This window comes from Phoca vitulina, unplaced genomic scaffold (genome assembly GCF_004348235.1).
Source record: "Phoca vitulina isolate PV1807 unplaced genomic scaffold, GSC_HSeal_1.0 scaffold48, whole genome shotgun sequence".
NCBI classification, from domain to species: Eukaryota; Metazoa; Chordata; class Mammalia; order Carnivora; family Phocidae; genus Phoca; species Phoca vitulina.
Genome location: NW_022589751.1, coordinates 8,243,229 through 8,259,990, shown reverse-complemented (window position 1 = coordinate 8,259,990; position 16,762 = coordinate 8,243,229). Strand labels below are relative to the sequence as shown.

Sequence of the window (16,762 nt, the reverse complement as noted above, 5' to 3'; positions counted from 1 at the left end):
GGACTGAAATACTGTCCTTTGCTAACAAATATGGAATTATTTGCAATGACAGATTCAGTAAAACAAACGAATCACACCATAGATTGTTTCATACCTTTCCCTAAAAGTTAATTATCTCAGATGAAACTAATTTAGTTATTTGGCAAAGGAGAAATGGCTAGAAATGTGTGGATTTTGAAGTCTTACTACAGCTGCAAAAAAATTTACAGGTGGAGGAAGTTAAGTGTATAAAGATAAGACATCTTATTTTGTTAGATGTTCGTGTGAAACTTTTTCATTAAGATGAAGACAAAGAGAAATGAAGCGGGTGCTGTGGAATTTCTAGTTTGATTCAGTGAGGCTGAGCTTTGTTAGAAAGTTGAGGCATCTTCTGAGTTAGGAGCACCTGACTTGCAAACTTGCCGCTGGTAGGAACGTTTTCCTCCTGCCTTGTCCTCTGCTAGACGCGGGCGGCTCATGGCCCCCGAGCTGGCCTGAGTGAACAGCGCCACCTAGTGACCAGTGCAGAGGGACGTGTCTAACCTGAAGTCTGCCCACCTTCTCTCCCCAGAGCTGTGGTGCATACCTCGTTTCTCTGTTCTCTCCCTTTTTCTTATTTACCATTCAGACTTCAAAGAAGTCTACCTCAGGCAACCTTCTCCACACTCAAATATTGAACAGTATCTTAACCCTTTTCTTTTTCTTAAAACTTGCTCAATTATCTCACACCAAAAGCTACTTTTGAATTGTGTGGTCCCCTCCCCCCTCTGCCAAACAAACAAAAAAAGACCATGACTGGTATATATAATAATAATGCTATCCTTTCATCAAGGAAAGCAAAAAGCTGTCAGCTTTAAATTATGTGCAATAAAGAGTCCGTGCCATTGATTTTGCAAAGCCTTCTCAGAATCCACACATTTCTAGCCATTTCTCCTTTGCCAAATAACTAATTTAGTTTCATCTGAAATATTAACTTTTAGGGAAAGATATGAAACAATCTTTATAATGTGATTCGTTTATTTTACTGAATCTGTCATTGCACATAATTCCGTATTTGTTAGCAAAGGACAGTATTTCAGTCCCAGCGTACATTAAATCGGCTCTGTGAACAGCCTGGTAGATTAAACACTGTTTCTGCTGGAAACCATGGTCTGAGCACCGCACAACCAATGCAAACAAATGTTGAGAACACAGTCCATTTGTGTAGTGGGACCTTCCTAGAATTGGTGTCCCTACTCTGTTGTTCTAACTGCCTCTTAATTATTTAAAGACTTAACGGTGCTTTTCCAAAATGCCATTTCCTCTGAGCCATGATGTTCCTTGCAGAGACCTTAGAGTCCTTAAATGAGACTATTTGAGTGGGTCTTTTAAAGTAGTAAAAGATAATACTGTGGAAGACTTGCCCAAATAACTTAATCAGTGCCCATATCCTGAGGAACAGTGTCAAGATGAACGGTTCCTCATGGTCAGAAGCATCCTAAGGGTGAGCTTATCATCTGGTTGAACCAATTTGATGACTGCCTCTTACGGCCAGAGTTGGGGAAGAAGGTGTGGTAGGGAGAAATTTTTTCTTCATTTCTGTCCTACCGTCATTACTCTGGGCTATAGTAAAAATAAGAGAGAGAAATCAAAGTGGTGTAAACCACAGAAATTGTTTTGGAAGGCTTTTCAGTCATTCAGAGAAGCAGAATGAAATTAAAACTCCTACCTAATCACGTGGATCATTTTTATTTATTTTTTATTCCACACCAGCTCAGGACCCACTTCCCCCAAGTGAAGCCTGCCAGAACTTGGACACTAGACATTTACCCTGAACTCCTTTCTTCCTCAACTCTTGCACTTAAGCCCACCACCCAGAATGAGCTGAAATTGCAGCACGGTTCTGTCTGTAATACTTTTTAGCTCCGATACGTTGTTGTAGAATATCAAATAATTCAAGACTCCCCGGATCATTTTTGGAAGGATTTAAAACCAATTTAATTTGTAAGCACTGCCTTATTTTTTTTGCAGTAAAGAAAGAAATGAGTAGGTATCCTAAGTGACTTTAAAAAGTCTACTTCTCCAGGGGAAGAGTCCAAGTGTAGTAAGCACTTAAAGATGAATGGTAATTGTTAATAGCACTACTTTACAAATTGCAGAGTACACATACACAGAGACGGCACTACTGACCCATCACTGTCAGTGATGAAAGTCCCTTGGATTCAGATTGCAGATTCATTCCTAAGTCCCTTGGATTCAAATTGCAGATTCATTACTAAGAGTCTGGATGTTAGGTTTTTTTCTTTCTCCCCCCTCTAATTTCTGCAGAAATCCATGTGATTTCTAGAAGTAAGCTCAAGGCAAAATGTCACAACGTAAACCAATTTGAATGCTTGCACAGAGTTACAATGATATTTGCACAAAATTCCAGGAGCTACTAATGATCTCATCTTTTTCAGGGGTCATCGTATAAGACATTTCAGGTCTAAATAGGCAGAACAAGAAGGTTTAGTTGGTGGGGGAGAGGTTCAAGAATTACAGGAGGCTTGTAACTTCCAGATGTCCTACCCTCCGAACCCTTCGCTCATTAAATTCACAGTTCTCCTGGCAGTTTTAGGAATGCAGCTCTCATCCTAACTTAGAGTTAAAGGAGAAAAACATAACGCTACAGTCCCGCTGTTCAAATTCAAATTATAAACTGTTCTCTAAGGCAGACGGAAGGGATGGCTGTACCACCAGCAGTATTATCAAAGTCTGGTTAAGCTGTAAATGGAGATTTAAGTGTTGTCTAGTGGAATTATCTAGTTACACAGTGCATTTATTGAACACCCATTTTGTACCTGGATTTCATTGCCACAAACCACAGAAAGCACATTTTGGTTAAATTTACCCTCCCCTGGCCAAATCTCCAAAGTCATACGTTTATTAAACATGATGAATTTTGCCTTGGAGTAGACTGCTTCAAAAATGTAGAATCTCGGTGTCAATCTTAGTTTGAAAACAACAGTGAGGATGTATGTCAACTATACTTCAATTAAAAAAAAAAAAAAAACAATGAGGAATTTTAAAGTTTTGATTTTTGTTCAAATTGGTGTTAATGCTTTTTTTTTCTTCTGTTTTCTTTTTTTACGTTTTCAATGTTTAGAATCCAACAATGACATACTCTTGAGATGTAGACATAGAAACTTCCCAGTTAACGTTTCTAGCTCCTAAATTCTGCAGAATCCCTCCCTGGGCAGCCTCCTCAGGAGGCCGAGTGCCCACTCCCTGTGCTTTGAGTTCACTTTTCTGTGTTGATACAGTTCTCCTAGCGTGCCCCTCTTTGTTTGAGCCAGTCTCCATGTTTGTCTTTATGTCTTTATGCTCATTTCTTCATTTCCTCCTCTGCTTCCCGTCAGCCTCCCAAAAAGATATGGGATTATACTCCTGGAGACTGCTCTATCCTTCCTAGAGAGGATAGAAAGGTAATTCTGCCGTGCCTCCTCCGTGGGCTGTGTGTGTGTTCTCTAGCCTGGTTAGTGTGAGTGTGTTGTGGGTTTTTTTCTTTTTTTCTTTTACTTTCTTAAATCACTTTTTTTTTTTTTTAACTTGATAACTTGTTTTTTTTCTTTTGGCTTGGTGATAAAACTATTTAACAAAGTCTCTACGACTTCTACTAATGTTGAGAGGTTTTTAAAGCAATGCCTTATTCTCCTGACATCCTATTTGTCACAGTCACCATACTCTGAAAAGAGAGAAAAATAGGTCTCTCGCGAAAGGTAGGTTTCCGTGGTATTTGTAGTTCTCTCTAGCAAGTAGAATAGACTTTTGAAGCTCTGAAGACTTCAGGATTTATATTTTCTCTGCCTAATGTTGCATTCTCTGTTTTCACGTCTTCACCTGATTTCTAGTGAGCTCTTGTGTTCGGTCATGCCATCTTTGCCTTATTAAAGCCCTAGCACTAAACAAATTCATTTTTCAAACTTAACCTTTCATTCTTTCTGCCTGTCCTCTAAACTAAAACATTCTTTCCCATCTTCTCTTTCTTGAACCAGACTAATCTAGAAAAAGATCTCAGCCTCTGCTCAGCAGAGTTAGAGGCACGCTTAGGAAACACGGAGACGCTTAATAAAGCACCCAGTGCACACCCGTCCCAGGTATTTCCTAGTTTTTCTCACGCTGTTGGTTTCTCTTCCAGCTTGGTTTTGTTTTCTTCTCTGCTCTCGGGTTTCGATGTAGTTGAGGCAATGAATGGTTATGCTGGGTCTTTATAAGCTGCATGGCTTTCTGACTCCTATTTTCAATTCCTTTCCCCGCCCCCCAAGCTAATTTTTGCTTGGATTTCTTTTGAGCTTGGCATCTTCCTTAAAGAGAGTTTTTCAAATATGCAGGGTGGCTGGTGATTTAAACGATGCCACCCCCTTGTCATTCTCTTTCTCTGCTCTCGGGAGGGGACCCTTATAACTTCCTGTCCTTTGCCTCCGTATACCTGCTCCAAATTTTCCGGGAGCCATTTTTGGGGGCAATTCCCTTGTCTTTTTTTTGCAGCCCTGGGAGATACCAACCTCAGAGATCACTTTCAGAAACACGGTGGCGGTGATTTGAGTGCCTCTTACATGCATGGCATGTACTGGCAGAGTAGTTGTATTTGTCATTTAAAGGGTCAGAAAGTTCTCAATGAAAAAATGCACTCCAGAGACCAGACAGCCTGGCCACAAACAAGCACTTGAAACTCAACCTGTATTGACATTTCTAGAGGGGGCTATGTCAAAATGTGGCTTATTGAAGGCTATGTCAGAGAGAGAGTCCAAGGTAAACAGGTTCCCAAGGGGAAGAAAAATACCAAGTATTTGGAGAACCGCCCCCAGGGCTCCCTGACAAAACAAAAAGGACTCTTACAAGGAAAGGGTTTCTTTACAGAAAATAAAAAAGGCAGGCAGACACTGCGGAAGAGGCTAGGAAGGTCCACAGACTGTGGCAGGAAAAGTGGAAAATGCTATGGATCTTGTTCTATTTAAGCAGAACTAAGACAAGGAGGGTCAGACCTCCAGCATGAGTGACTCGGGTTATGAAAAGTCTTGAGTGCCAGACCCTCAAGCCAGGGAAGGAGTGAAGAACCAGGGGGTTACGGCAGCAGCCAAGGTGGGCTGAGATAAGGTCAGATGCTGAGGAACTGCAGGTCAATCAAGGAAGTTGTGTTTCCAGGCCCCTCTTCAGAACTTTGGGGAGGCACGAAGTTGAGCCACGGTGCGCACGGTCAAAGCAGATAGGTCGTGGAGCAGGGAAAGGGGATGCTCAGTTTCAACCAGGGCAGAGACTGGAACCAGCTGTAGCCACTGTGGGATGGAAGGTCTGAGCTAGTTCAAGAGTGAGAACTAACGGCAGGTAAGTCCTAAAGTGCTCCGGGGTAGGACCGGAGTGCTAAGATTACAGGTCATAAAATGAGTCAGGGGTCCCCTTTTAAAGTAGTCTAATAGGAGCAGCCCTATAACACATGCAAGGATGGAGGGGCAGCTGGAGAATTACTGAACTCACTGAGGCCTCCCTGAGGTCAGAGACAGCTTCCAGTACCTGGACTCCTGCCCAGGCCAAGGTGGGCACCAAGAAGGGTCTGATGCATGAATGAGTCATCTTCACATTGGTTCAGTTACATGTTCCCCATGAGTCCCTAATAGGTATGGGACATGCTGAGAGAGGCTCTAAATCCGGCAAAAACAATGAAATTTGCCTTCAGGAACATGACCGTTTAGGCACACTCATAAATAAAAGATGTCCAACAGTACACAGCAGTGCCTGTGAAGAGCTAAAAGAATGGTATGGGCTCTAAGTGCCAGGAGGAAGAGTGATCTTGTGGAAAAGTAGGGAAGACTTCCCAGGGGAGTTAGCCGGGACCTTAAAGGATGGGTGCAGTGTAGGTACGTGGTAGAAATAGGGGGCATCCATGTGAAGCACAAAAAGAGCACAGAAGTGATCGTGTTTAGCATGTATTCAAGGAATAAAGTAGAAGATTCAGCTATAATAGAAAATTGGGGGTGGTAGTAGTGATGGGTAGGTGTAGGAAAGAGGGTTGACCCTGGATTGTAGAGGCTCAGAAATACAGTTAGGAGATGATTTTGTGCACAGCCCAATGATGTGGTTCAGGAGTTGTTTTAGGAAGGTCGGCATCCTCTAGAGAGGCTGGGTTGAAAGGAGAACCTCCAGTTGGATGTGCAGAGGGCAAGGAGGCTACTGTGGTGGTCCAGGCATGGAGTGATGAGAGCCCACACTCCAGTGGCATCAGCATGAAGGGGAGGAGGGGTGGTATGAGAGTGCTCATAGAGGAAATTGCAATGGGACATTTTAACTAATTGGTGTGAAGAACAAAGAATTGGGGGATGGAATAGGGACAGAAACAACTCTAGGGTTTTGGCCAGGAAGCTGGAAGGCTGAGGACATCAGTATGTCACATAAGAAAGATGGGGAGAAAATCCGTGGAGAGGTAAGATGGAGCTAGTTTTAGGTGATTCATTCGTGAAGTGTTGGCTGGGTATCACCTAGGGCCTATCCAGTAGGCAGCTGGAAATATAAGACTATGTCTCCTAAGAGAGGAAGGGGCCTACATAGTCAGTTGGAGTCACCTGAAGAGAAATGAAGGCTGAAGTCCTAGGAGCAGATGGAAGATTGAAGGACAGGAAGGACGAGAGCAGTAACTACCCACTGGGATGTTCGATGACATGGAGCAGGAGAAGAAGGGGAGGATCAGAGGGTGAACAGTTCAGAGAAGAAGGAGGAAAAGTAGTAGAACAAGAAGAGCAAGTATGACAACTACCTGGTGCTCCAGAGAGGTCCCCAAAAGTAGACTCTGAGGAAAGGTCAGTGGATTTGATAACCCGGAGGTTTCTAAACACCTTAGAGGTTGCTGGGAGCTAGAGAGTAGGGAAGCATCTGGGGATCCCCCAGGGGTACAGCACTGTTGAAAACATGTGAATGTGGAAGGAAGGGGCGGGGGGTGTTCCCAGAGGACTCTGCAGGGTCACACAAAAGTTTTCCAAGATGGAGACCAGGGCATCATCTTCAAAGTGGATGAAGACCCAGAATAGGACAGGTGCCGAGGTGAGAGATGGGCAGGAGACAACGGGCAAGAGGGCTGCCTTCTCTGAGGAATAATGGTGGGCAACTGGGAGTGGGGGAGGGTAGAGTCCTCATGCTGGGGCAGAGGCGCCCTCCAAAGTGAGAGGACCCAGCAGGTTGAGGGTGGGTGTTCAGCAGGTAGAGGACCAGGTGGGTGAGCCCCGATAACGGTTGCTTCCCCTCCCGTCCTCGCCTCCTTCTTGGACAATCTTCCTTTTCTGTCTCCTGCTGTTTCTCTCCTTTCCCCCAATATCTCTTTTCCAGATAGCATCTTTTCCTTGAAATGATTATTATTAGAGATAGGAGTATTTTTTAAAAGTTAACCTTTTCATCGATTTATTCAACTACCACATTATTTTTTTAAAAATATATTGAGCCCTTTGCCTTTTTTTTCTCCAAGACAACAACAGAAACCTTAAACTACTTAATTATATTGCCTTTTCTCTGCATGTAGCTTTTGGTTGTTTTCTTTCTTTTGCATAGTGGCCTGTCATTTTATAAAATGCTCCCCCACTCCTAGGTTTTGTGAAACTGCATTTCTCCCCATTTCCACATTCTAAATCTGCAGGGTGAACAAATGATCTAAATACAGTGTGGTCTTTCCAAATACATTTTTTGTATTTTCTGTACCTAAGGTGTTGGGTGACCCTCTCTCTGGAGGTGGCATCTGGGGTGCATGAAGGAGTCTCTGGTGGGCTTGGCCAGGGGCTCTGAGGACTGGGGATAAGCTGATGATGGCGGTGTTGTCTTGTCCATGTCACTAATGCATGTTGGCCAGATGGTGGGCTATCCACCGCGTGGATCTATATTTATATGAAAGCTAAGTCTAAGCTAAGGGGTCATTTTCCACCTCACCCAGAGAGCGAGAGCACCCACTGGCCCAGAAAGCGTCCAGCACTGAGACCTTTCCGGCCAAGGGCCCCATCTCCCAAAGGTCCTTGGCTACATCAGGAAAGGAAAGGGGCTGCTCTCTTTCCCCCTTGACTTGGAACATCTGATGCAAAATCAGTGATCTACATTCTTTTCTTTTCTTTCTTTTTTTGACATTTACAGAGCTCAGCAGTCAGCCCCAGCCCGGAAATTTCTTCAGAGCTTCCTGGATAGTAAGTTGCCACCACGTACATGGCTTCATGTATTAATGTCAGAGACGGGAAGAGGCTTGTGTTTTGGATCCGAGTATGTTTTATTTGTATCAGTCTCGTGGCTTTAGTGATAAGTAGCCATTTAATCATTGTCCTCAAATTATGTTTCTTCTGTTTTCTCCTCCTTCTCCAAATTAATTTTGTGATGATTCCTATTACCTTTGAGAAGCTTTTTCCTGTGTTGGCATCTTTACCTTTAGAATGTGAGTTTGTCTGAGTTTGGAATCCAAGCTCGCCTCATTTGTTGGTTCTTGGAGGCGATGTGTGACTGAGACAGGCTGTGCTGGGCATAAAGGTGGGGGGATGGTGGGGTTGGGTCCTCGGGTGGCACCTGTCACAGGGAAGGATGGGGCCAAGAGGGGGCGGACTTGACTGATGCTGAGAAATGTGGATTTATTTCCTTATACCAATCAGGATTCTGCCTGGGTGATAAGTGCATACTCCACTCACTTCGTGGAGTCACCACCAGCCTCTTTCCCCCTCTCCAGACCATCCTGAGCCCTGTACGGATTACTTTTCTCAGTACTTTGCCATGCGGCCATTATCCCAGCTGAAATGTCTCAGTCCTGTCCCCTACCCCTTTCCTACACAGTACATGGCAAGCTCTGAGCACGTATAAATAGGCCCTGAGCCTCCTTGTACCCAATTTAATGTTAAGGCCTCTTATGGCACTTCTGTGGCTGGGTACCTGAATCATACTCATGTATTTTTATAACTGCTGATAAATTAGAAACTCCCTGAAGGCAAGGGCTGCCTCTCTGGGGTACCCGGTGCACCCAGTGGAATTGGGTGCTTGTTCTGGTGGAAACAGCTTCTCGTCACCATCGTATCTGTATCTCAGTCTTGGAAGTATGATGAGGGCCAAAGACACGACTGTTGCCTGTTCCTTTGGGGTTGGGTAAACCCACAAGGAGCAAAATCCACCTCTTCAAATAGAAGCCTCGCTTGATCGGAATGCTGAGTTTATGGAATTTTTGGCAAATGTTGTGGTCACTTGGGAATGTCCTACCTACCTTGCCAAAGAATGAATTGAACAAGAGTAGTTTCATTTGAAAGTCAGTCAGCTGGGATTAGGGTATTTCAGTGGAAAATTAGAAAAATCTTTTTTTTTTTTTTAAGATGTTATTTATTTATTTGATTGATAGAGAGCACAAGCAAGGGGAGTGACAGACAGAAGCAGAGAGAGAAGGAGGCTGCCTGCTGAGCAAGGAGCCTGATGTGGGACTTGATACCAGGACCCTGGATCACGACCTGAGCTGAAGGCAGATGCTTAACTGATTGAGCCACCCAGGCACCCCCAAATTGGAAAAGTCTTAATTCTTTTAGTGACCAAATCTCTCACTAGATCCATTCTGTTCATTTTTTTTCTATAAATATGTGTGTTAATGATTATGATTAAGGTACCCCAGCGCAAGAAGAAATTGAGAAGATATATTAGAACAGCAGCTAGAAGGGAAGTTACCTGCCTTAGGAGACAGTCCGCCTTGGGAAAAGTCCAGGCATTAAGTCATTGCCTACTGTGGGGTCGGTCATCAGGCCAGCAGTGTGACAGACATCAAAGCTCAGATCTAGCATCTTCCCGATCTCCCTCCACTCTGGGCTCTGAGGCTCATTCTCTTTAAAGAGCTAGTTGAACTGTGCTTTCAGCTGCAAGGATGACAAGTCACAGGTCCTCTAGGTCCCCAGAGATGTGCTTTCAGAGATGAAGTACACCAGATGACCTTAGGCTACCTGCAGATAAAGGCCACAGCTCCGGGGTGACAGGGTGGCTCAGGTGGTTAAGCGTCTGCCTTCGGCTCAGGTCATGATCCCAGGGTCCTGGGATCGAGTCCCGCATCGGGCTCCCTGCTCCGCGGAGAGCCTATTGCTCCCCCTGTTTGTGTGCACTCGCTCGCTCTCTCTCTCTCTCTCTCTCTCTCTGACACATAAATAAGTAAATAAGGCCACAGTTCCCTGCAAACTCTCCTTGGTCCCTGAGGCCACCTATTTGTCACTTGGACAGTCCTGACTGCCCACTGATTGCTCCAGATCTCTCCCTGCCCCTACAATCCTGTTTTCAGGATGGCTCAGTGTTAACCCTTCTACCTGGTCTCGCCCCTCAACCCCCTTTCCTTTCCCCGTCTCCCCAGAGTGCGCGGGACAGGAAAGGCTGCTTCTGGTGGCTGGCCGAGTGAATTCCTTAGTTCACTTGGTGAGTTCTTGCTGGATCTAGGGCACCATGCTCTGTATTATCATAGCATAAGATACAGTCCCTTAGTAGTTTTGGCAGCAAAAACACCCCCCCCCCCAAAAAATGTTGGTAAATGAGAAGGCAAAGTGGCAAATGAAGGAAGGAGACCAAGGATTAAAAGTATTCAGGTTTGGGCCCCCGGGGGTATAATCAGTCAGTATAATAAGTTAATAAATATAATAAATAAGAATGAAAATAATCATAAATGTATTCAGAAGAGAAAGCAGTACCCACGGGCTGTCAAAGTTAGGAATGCAGGTCTTGAATGAAATAATCCCAGTGACTTGCTGGACGTTTACTACGTGCCAGGCCCTGCAGTTAGCATCGTACGTTCATTCCCTCATTGAGTCCTTTCACCATTCCAGGAGCGATCCCCATTTTATAGGTGAGTAAACAGGTCCGTAAAGGCAGCGGGATGCCCATGATTCCACGGTTGGCACCTGGCAGAGCTGTAGCTGGAAGAGAGACATTGACGTTCTAGGCCAGGGGATGGTGTTAGCGGTAAGGTCTCGTCTGCACCGTCCTGATTCAGAATGGGGCAGGAAATTCACAGAAAGCATGCTACGGTTTACTGGTTTTGAGTGATTTAAAAAAACAGTGTAAGTAACTAGGTATAATACCGTTAGCAGGATCGAAGGGGCCGAACGCAAACTGCTTAAAAGAGCAAATTGCTTTCAGACATTCTGAGTATTTGTGGACCTAAAGATATTTGCTGGGTTAATTTATCAAGCGCTCTTATTTATGTCATTGAAATAGGTCTCCAAAGACCTCTGTGTTTCAGCCGTAGCCTGGCTCTCATTAACTACTTGGGAGGAATAGATAAGTTTTATCCTCCTGCTATTCTTCCAGTTGGGGATTTTTCAGTAAGGCAGGCGGGGTTTTCTTTCAGTTTGTTCAAACGAGGAAGTAAGGTTTTTCCATATGGTGGGGAGCCTGACACCCAGGGAAGTGCACAGCAAATGTTTGCTGAATAAATGAATGAGCTTGTGAGTCTTAATTAACCAGCATCCAACGCGCTCAGCACTGAGGTCGGCAACTTGCAGACTGAATCTGGCTCCTCTCACTGGATGGTTGGGAAGGATGATTGAAAAAAAAAACATTGGCAAGACTGGACTTAACCCCAGGGATTGAAGGAGAAGACACAGAAATGGCTCAGGTTCAAAAACATCATAATTAAAAAAAAAAAAAAAAAAGTCACTGGAGAAGTTGTGTTAAATCCATTTTCATATCTTGGACAGACTTGCAGTTTTAGAATTTTATTCATTACCGTGATTACATATCACAATGTTAAAAGAATGTGGGTGTAGAGAGGAAGAAATTTACCCGTAGTCCCAACATCCCAGTAGAACTACCAGTCCTTACTGTCAAAAAATATTTTTTTTTGCTTGCAATCACAGTGTCCAGTTTTGTATTTTATTTCCCTAGAGTTATCAGATCTTAAATCAGCCCTGAAGACTACTCATTCTCTTCGTTGGCATTTCAGCTTGGATTAGCAATCATACATTTTATTGCCTAACCAAAGAGCTTTCCTCTATTTGGCCAGCAAGTGGCGCCCAAGAACAAGCTGATTTTTCCTCAAAAAACTCTTCTTTCTCTTAACCTAGGATCAAAACACAAATCATTACCTGAAGAACTAAATGAAACGCTAGAGACTCCACTGGGCCTTGAAAATGTAATTTTCATTTCTCAGAAATCTGCATGCGAGCATTTAATTTTATAGAATCATTTATTCTACTAATATTTATTGAAAAGCAGTGCTAGGCGCTAGGCATGCAAAGATTAATAAGATAAACCACCTGGGGGCGCCTGGGTGGCTCAGTTGGTTAAGCGACTGCCTTCGGCTCAGGTCATGATCCCGGAGTCCTGGGATCGAGTCCCACATCGGGCTCCCGGCTCAGCGGAGAGCCTGCTTCTCCCTCTGACCCTCTCCCCTCTCATGCTGTTTCTCTCTCTCTCTCTCTCTCTCTCTCAAATAAATAAATAAAGTCTTAAAAAAAAAAAAAAGATAAACCACCTGCCCTCAAGGGGCTCGGAGTGTAATGGGGACACAGACTTGTAACTCACAGTTAGAATCCAGTATGGTAAACGCAGTGGCAGGACCCAGGAGAGAAGGAATGACAATCACATATTATAAATCTAAAAGATCATTTTCTTCCTGCAGTACAGAGGCTAAAGATGAAACTGCCCTCCCCAGATTTCCTAGACTTCTTTCCCCAAAGCCATGGTTTAAAGCAGTTACTTTTTTTTTTTTTCCTTGCTGAAAACAACAGATGGTTTTGGACAGTGAATTCCATGAGGCTGGAATTTTTTGTCTGTTGTTTTCCCTGTTGAAGCTCCACCTAGGAGAGTGATTCACACTTAATAGGTGCTCAGTAAATATTTGAGTGAATAAAATGAGCAGTGGAATGACCTCGTGAGATCTTTTCTAGAAATACCATTGGCAGTGATTTGCAGAGATGACCAGAGCGAGTCAGGGCTGAAGAGGCAGTAGTGAGGGTGCGCTTATTGCAGAGGTGTAGGTGAGCAATGGTGAGGTGGTAGCCGGGGAGGTCGAGGGAAGGGACTGGTGCACGCTGTGTCGGGACAGGGAGTAAGCAGTACTTGGTGACTGGTTAGGCTTGGGGAGCAAGGAGAGGGAGAAAGGGGTTGATTGCCTGGGCTTTCTGGCTTGGGCCATGGGAGACAGGAACAGAGCTGGGTTTGGTTTGGGGCATGTGGAGTTTAAGATGCCTGAGGAATACCCAGGTGGAGGTGTCTAGAAGGCAGTTGAATGTATGCATCTGGAGCTCAAAAGGAAGGTCTATATAATAACAGATTTGAAGGTGGATTTCTTGGACAGTCTTATCATACCTATTGGTTTTACAGATGAAAGAACTTGGGCAACAGATTGTTTCCAAGTTTTTCAAACAGAGTAGGTTATCCTTAGCTGATGCGCATTGCTCGTGGGAGTCAGGCTGGAGTCCTCCGGAGCCCATCTGGTTACAGGGTTGCAAACTGTTGACCCTAAGAGGATCACTCCATTCTCTCACTTTCTTCTTCCAGTGAGTGTGTTTTTGTTGAATCCCCTTGAAACTCAGCGCCCTTTGCATCTTAGCCAGAGGTTGAGTTGTCTGCGCTGTGTCCTCCAGCCTGCTGTCTTTGACCTGGAAACTGGCTCAGCCCAGGCTGCTAAGAGCTGGGCTCCAGTGCTAAACTAGGCTTGTTCTGTTAACGGGGTCGTAGCTGCCAATGCTGATTGGGCTTTGCTCATCAGCCCCGCTGCTTTTCTCATCCCGTCTGATCTCTTTGAACATGGCAGAGACCCAGCAACTCTGTGACCTTCAACAATTGCCTTCAGCACTCTGGTCCTCAGTTTCCCTTTGGTACAATGGGACAAATGGTATCTGTCTTTCCAACATTAGGAGATGTGATGGTGAGGATACATTTGAAAACATTGTTCCAGAGCTTGTAGATGTGTTTTTAACCAAGGAGGGCCTCAGTTGGGAAGTGTTGCCCATCTGGAAAAAGCATGTTGGCTTCAGTATCAGAAAGAAAACAATTAGCTATAGCAAATCCCTTCTGAGAGATTTCCTGAGTGCTGGTTTGTCATTCTGGTGGGGAAGCAGGACGAAATGGTGATAATGGATGGAATAAAGCCAGAAAGTGGAGTGGTTGAGGGCAGGAGGGGATTTCTGACAGGTCGTGAGGTAGGGGAGGTGTGAAAGCAGGCAGCTGGGTGCGGCAAGAGTCATGACCAAATGACATTAGGTGGAACCAGAAAAGACCGGCTTGGAGTTTATGACCGAGGCTGAGGCAGTTCAAAGGGCAGCAGGATAGAAGCCTCTGGCAGTCCCTCCCCAGTGCTGAGGGCAGTCTGGTGACCCAAAACCAGGGCAAGCAGGGCCTGAGACTGTCCGCTCACCACTGCGGTTGGTTGGCAAGGCTAAAGGACACCTGCACGTGGACCTTTTAGAGGTTGAGATTGTATAAAAAGGAGCACCGTGGGGTCAAACTGGAGGACAGACCGGAAAATGCAACCAAAGTGAAGGCAGCCTCTGAAAGGGAAACTGAGAAGAGGGGCAGATTTATTTTTAATTACGAAATTCAAAGTTAAAGTCCATTTAGATGAGCTTGCATTGACTGAACTTGGCATAGAGTGCCACAACCTTGCAAGTCGCCTTTCAGGGTCCTCCTGCCCTTTGGCTGGAGTTGATGCTTTTATCAATCAGAAGGTTGGGGGGGACATCTTCAGGCCCCCCTACAGGTAGAGCAAAAGCTGTGTGGGTGGCAGCCCTTGTCCCGAGGCCTCTGTCTCCAGGGTGGGAGTGGACACCCCCGGTCAGGGGCCAGGGCACCAGCAAGGCCAGCCAGCCTCGGCCTGGGCCGTGCTAATTCCCTGTAGTCTCTCTGTTTCCACCGTTCTGAGGGCTCCGTAGCCAATGACATCAGGAGCCTAAGTGAATGTGATGAAATTCTTACACTTACGGAAGAATTCTAAACACACTTCATGAATCAAAGCATTTCCTTAATCAGATCACGTGTGCCAATTTTACTTTCAGAAAGTGTGACCTCGCATTCATTCAACAAATATTTTTGGGTATACTCGTGGACCCTCTCGTGGGCCCCTGCAGATAAGGGCACGGCCTGGGGGAGGAGACGTGCCCCGTCATGCCCCTTCCGGAGGTTTCTCCCCTGGACACGCTGGAGGCCGCTCTGCAGACTACGCTCACTTACGTGCTTTTATGGTCTCCGCTTTATGAGTTGGTTTTCTTTCCCCTTAAATTTTCAGTAATGTTCTTCTGTCTAGGCTGAGAAGAGGGGAAAAGCATTTGATCCCCTGACGTAGGCCGGAGAGAATGAGGAGAAGGGACGGGGGCGGGGGGGGACCCCGACCTCCTAGGCAGTCCCCTGAAGTAGAGGAATCAAAGCCCTGAAAGGCAGGCTGGGCACATGGGAAGGGTCTAGGAAGTGCTGGCTGCCGAGGGCTGGAAGCGGTGCTATTGCTCAGGGAACTTCCCTCCTTGGGGGTAGACACATTGCCCGTTCTACCAGAGGCGCCTCCTCCTTTCCATTTCTGACTCCTGGGCTCTGGGGCCTCTTGTGCCCCGGGGTACGTTCACGGCAGGGCTCGAGCATCCCTGGGCCTCCCGTGGTGTGCACGCCTGGGCTCTCACTGCCTCCTCATTAGTGGGGGAATGCTCCGCTGGGGGTGCTGGGGGGTGCCCAACGACGCAGCTCAAGTTCTGGCTCTGCCGTTCCCCAGTCAGTGCCCAGATCTCTTGGTGCCTCCTTCCCTCGTCCAAAAATGGGGAAAGTAGGATCGTTCGTGAGGATTAAAGAGAGAAGGATCGTCAAGCCTCCCACATAGGACATCTCAGCACGTTTAGTAGAGTTGCTGCTGCCATTAACTGTGACCATGGCGACCGAGAGGCTGTGTGAAATGTAGGAATAATCCCATCATGGAGGGATGGGGAGAGGGAAAGAGATTGGAAGATGTGTGATACAGCAAAGGAAGTCCAGAGTTCTGTGTCCAATCTGGGGGCCCAGAATATGTGGGGGTTCACTATTGTAATTACTTAAGTTTTTCTATACACTTGATACTATTCATCATAAAATATTGGAATAGAGAAATTCTATCAAGCTGTTTACATCTCCAGAGCTAAAAAAAAAAAAAAAAAAATCCATATTGATACCAGTAAACCGAATTCAGTAAGCCCGAAAAGCAGCCAAGCAGAGGCCTGAGTACTTCAGTGGGAAGGGGGTCGTTCCCTTATCTGAGTGAGTGTCTGTGTGTCTCCATGTGTCAGTGGGTGAGGGCATAGAAAACTGGGATTAGGGGAAGGGAGGGGCTCAGTGAGTAAGTGCTCTTAATTTTTTCTGCGCCCCACCTCATTCCTAAAAGGATTTGTGGTAACTTGCAAAAATACCTAGAATTTCAACAAGATAAAAATAAATGAAAGATGTAAACGAGCCATGTTTATACTCCTATTACATGTCATAAGATTCTGACTATGAATTTTGAAAGAAGCTGGTGTAACATGTGGCTGGGATGATAACAGCATATAGAATCCCAGGTTCCACTTTCACTTGGTGGCTGATTTTCCTGGAGACCCGGGAGAATGGTTGACTTCAATGCTCCGTCAACCAAAGTGCTTGTGAAGAATAACCCAGAAAAATAATCCAAGTGGTGAACTTGACGTCACCAACTCCGGCAGGCGACCTGTCAGAGGCTCCACTCACGTCCTCGGCTGTGTCATCTTGTGTGAAGCTGCTGGGCCCTCAGCAGCCACCCACCCCTCCCCACCCCCTCCCAGCCCACCCTCCCCAGGCCGAGTTTCTCAGTTACTCTTTTAAAGCACAAATG

General features: G+C 45.5%; 1 protein-coding gene across 50 annotated transcripts in view; it reads left to right on the top strand.

Moving 5' to 3' along the window:
* SORBS1 (sorbin and SH3 domain containing 1) overlaps positions 1-16,762 on the top strand; it is a 225,957-nt gene that overhangs the window by 169,494 nt on the left and 39,701 nt on the right. For 28 of the 50 annotated variants that reach the window (XM_032432268.1, XM_032432255.1, XM_032432263.1 and 25 more), the window contains 3 exons: positions 3,357-3,422; positions 3,993-4,094; positions 8,101-8,150. In XM_032432268.1, coding sequence (XP_032288159.1) covers positions 3,357-3,422; positions 3,993-4,094; positions 8,101-8,150 — 218 coding nt within the window. The remainder of the gene's footprint in view (positions 1-3,356; positions 3,423-3,992; positions 4,095-8,100; positions 8,151-16,762) is intronic. The other 22 variants (XM_032432267.1, XM_032432270.1, XM_032432271.1 and 19 more) reach the window with 3 other exon arrangements.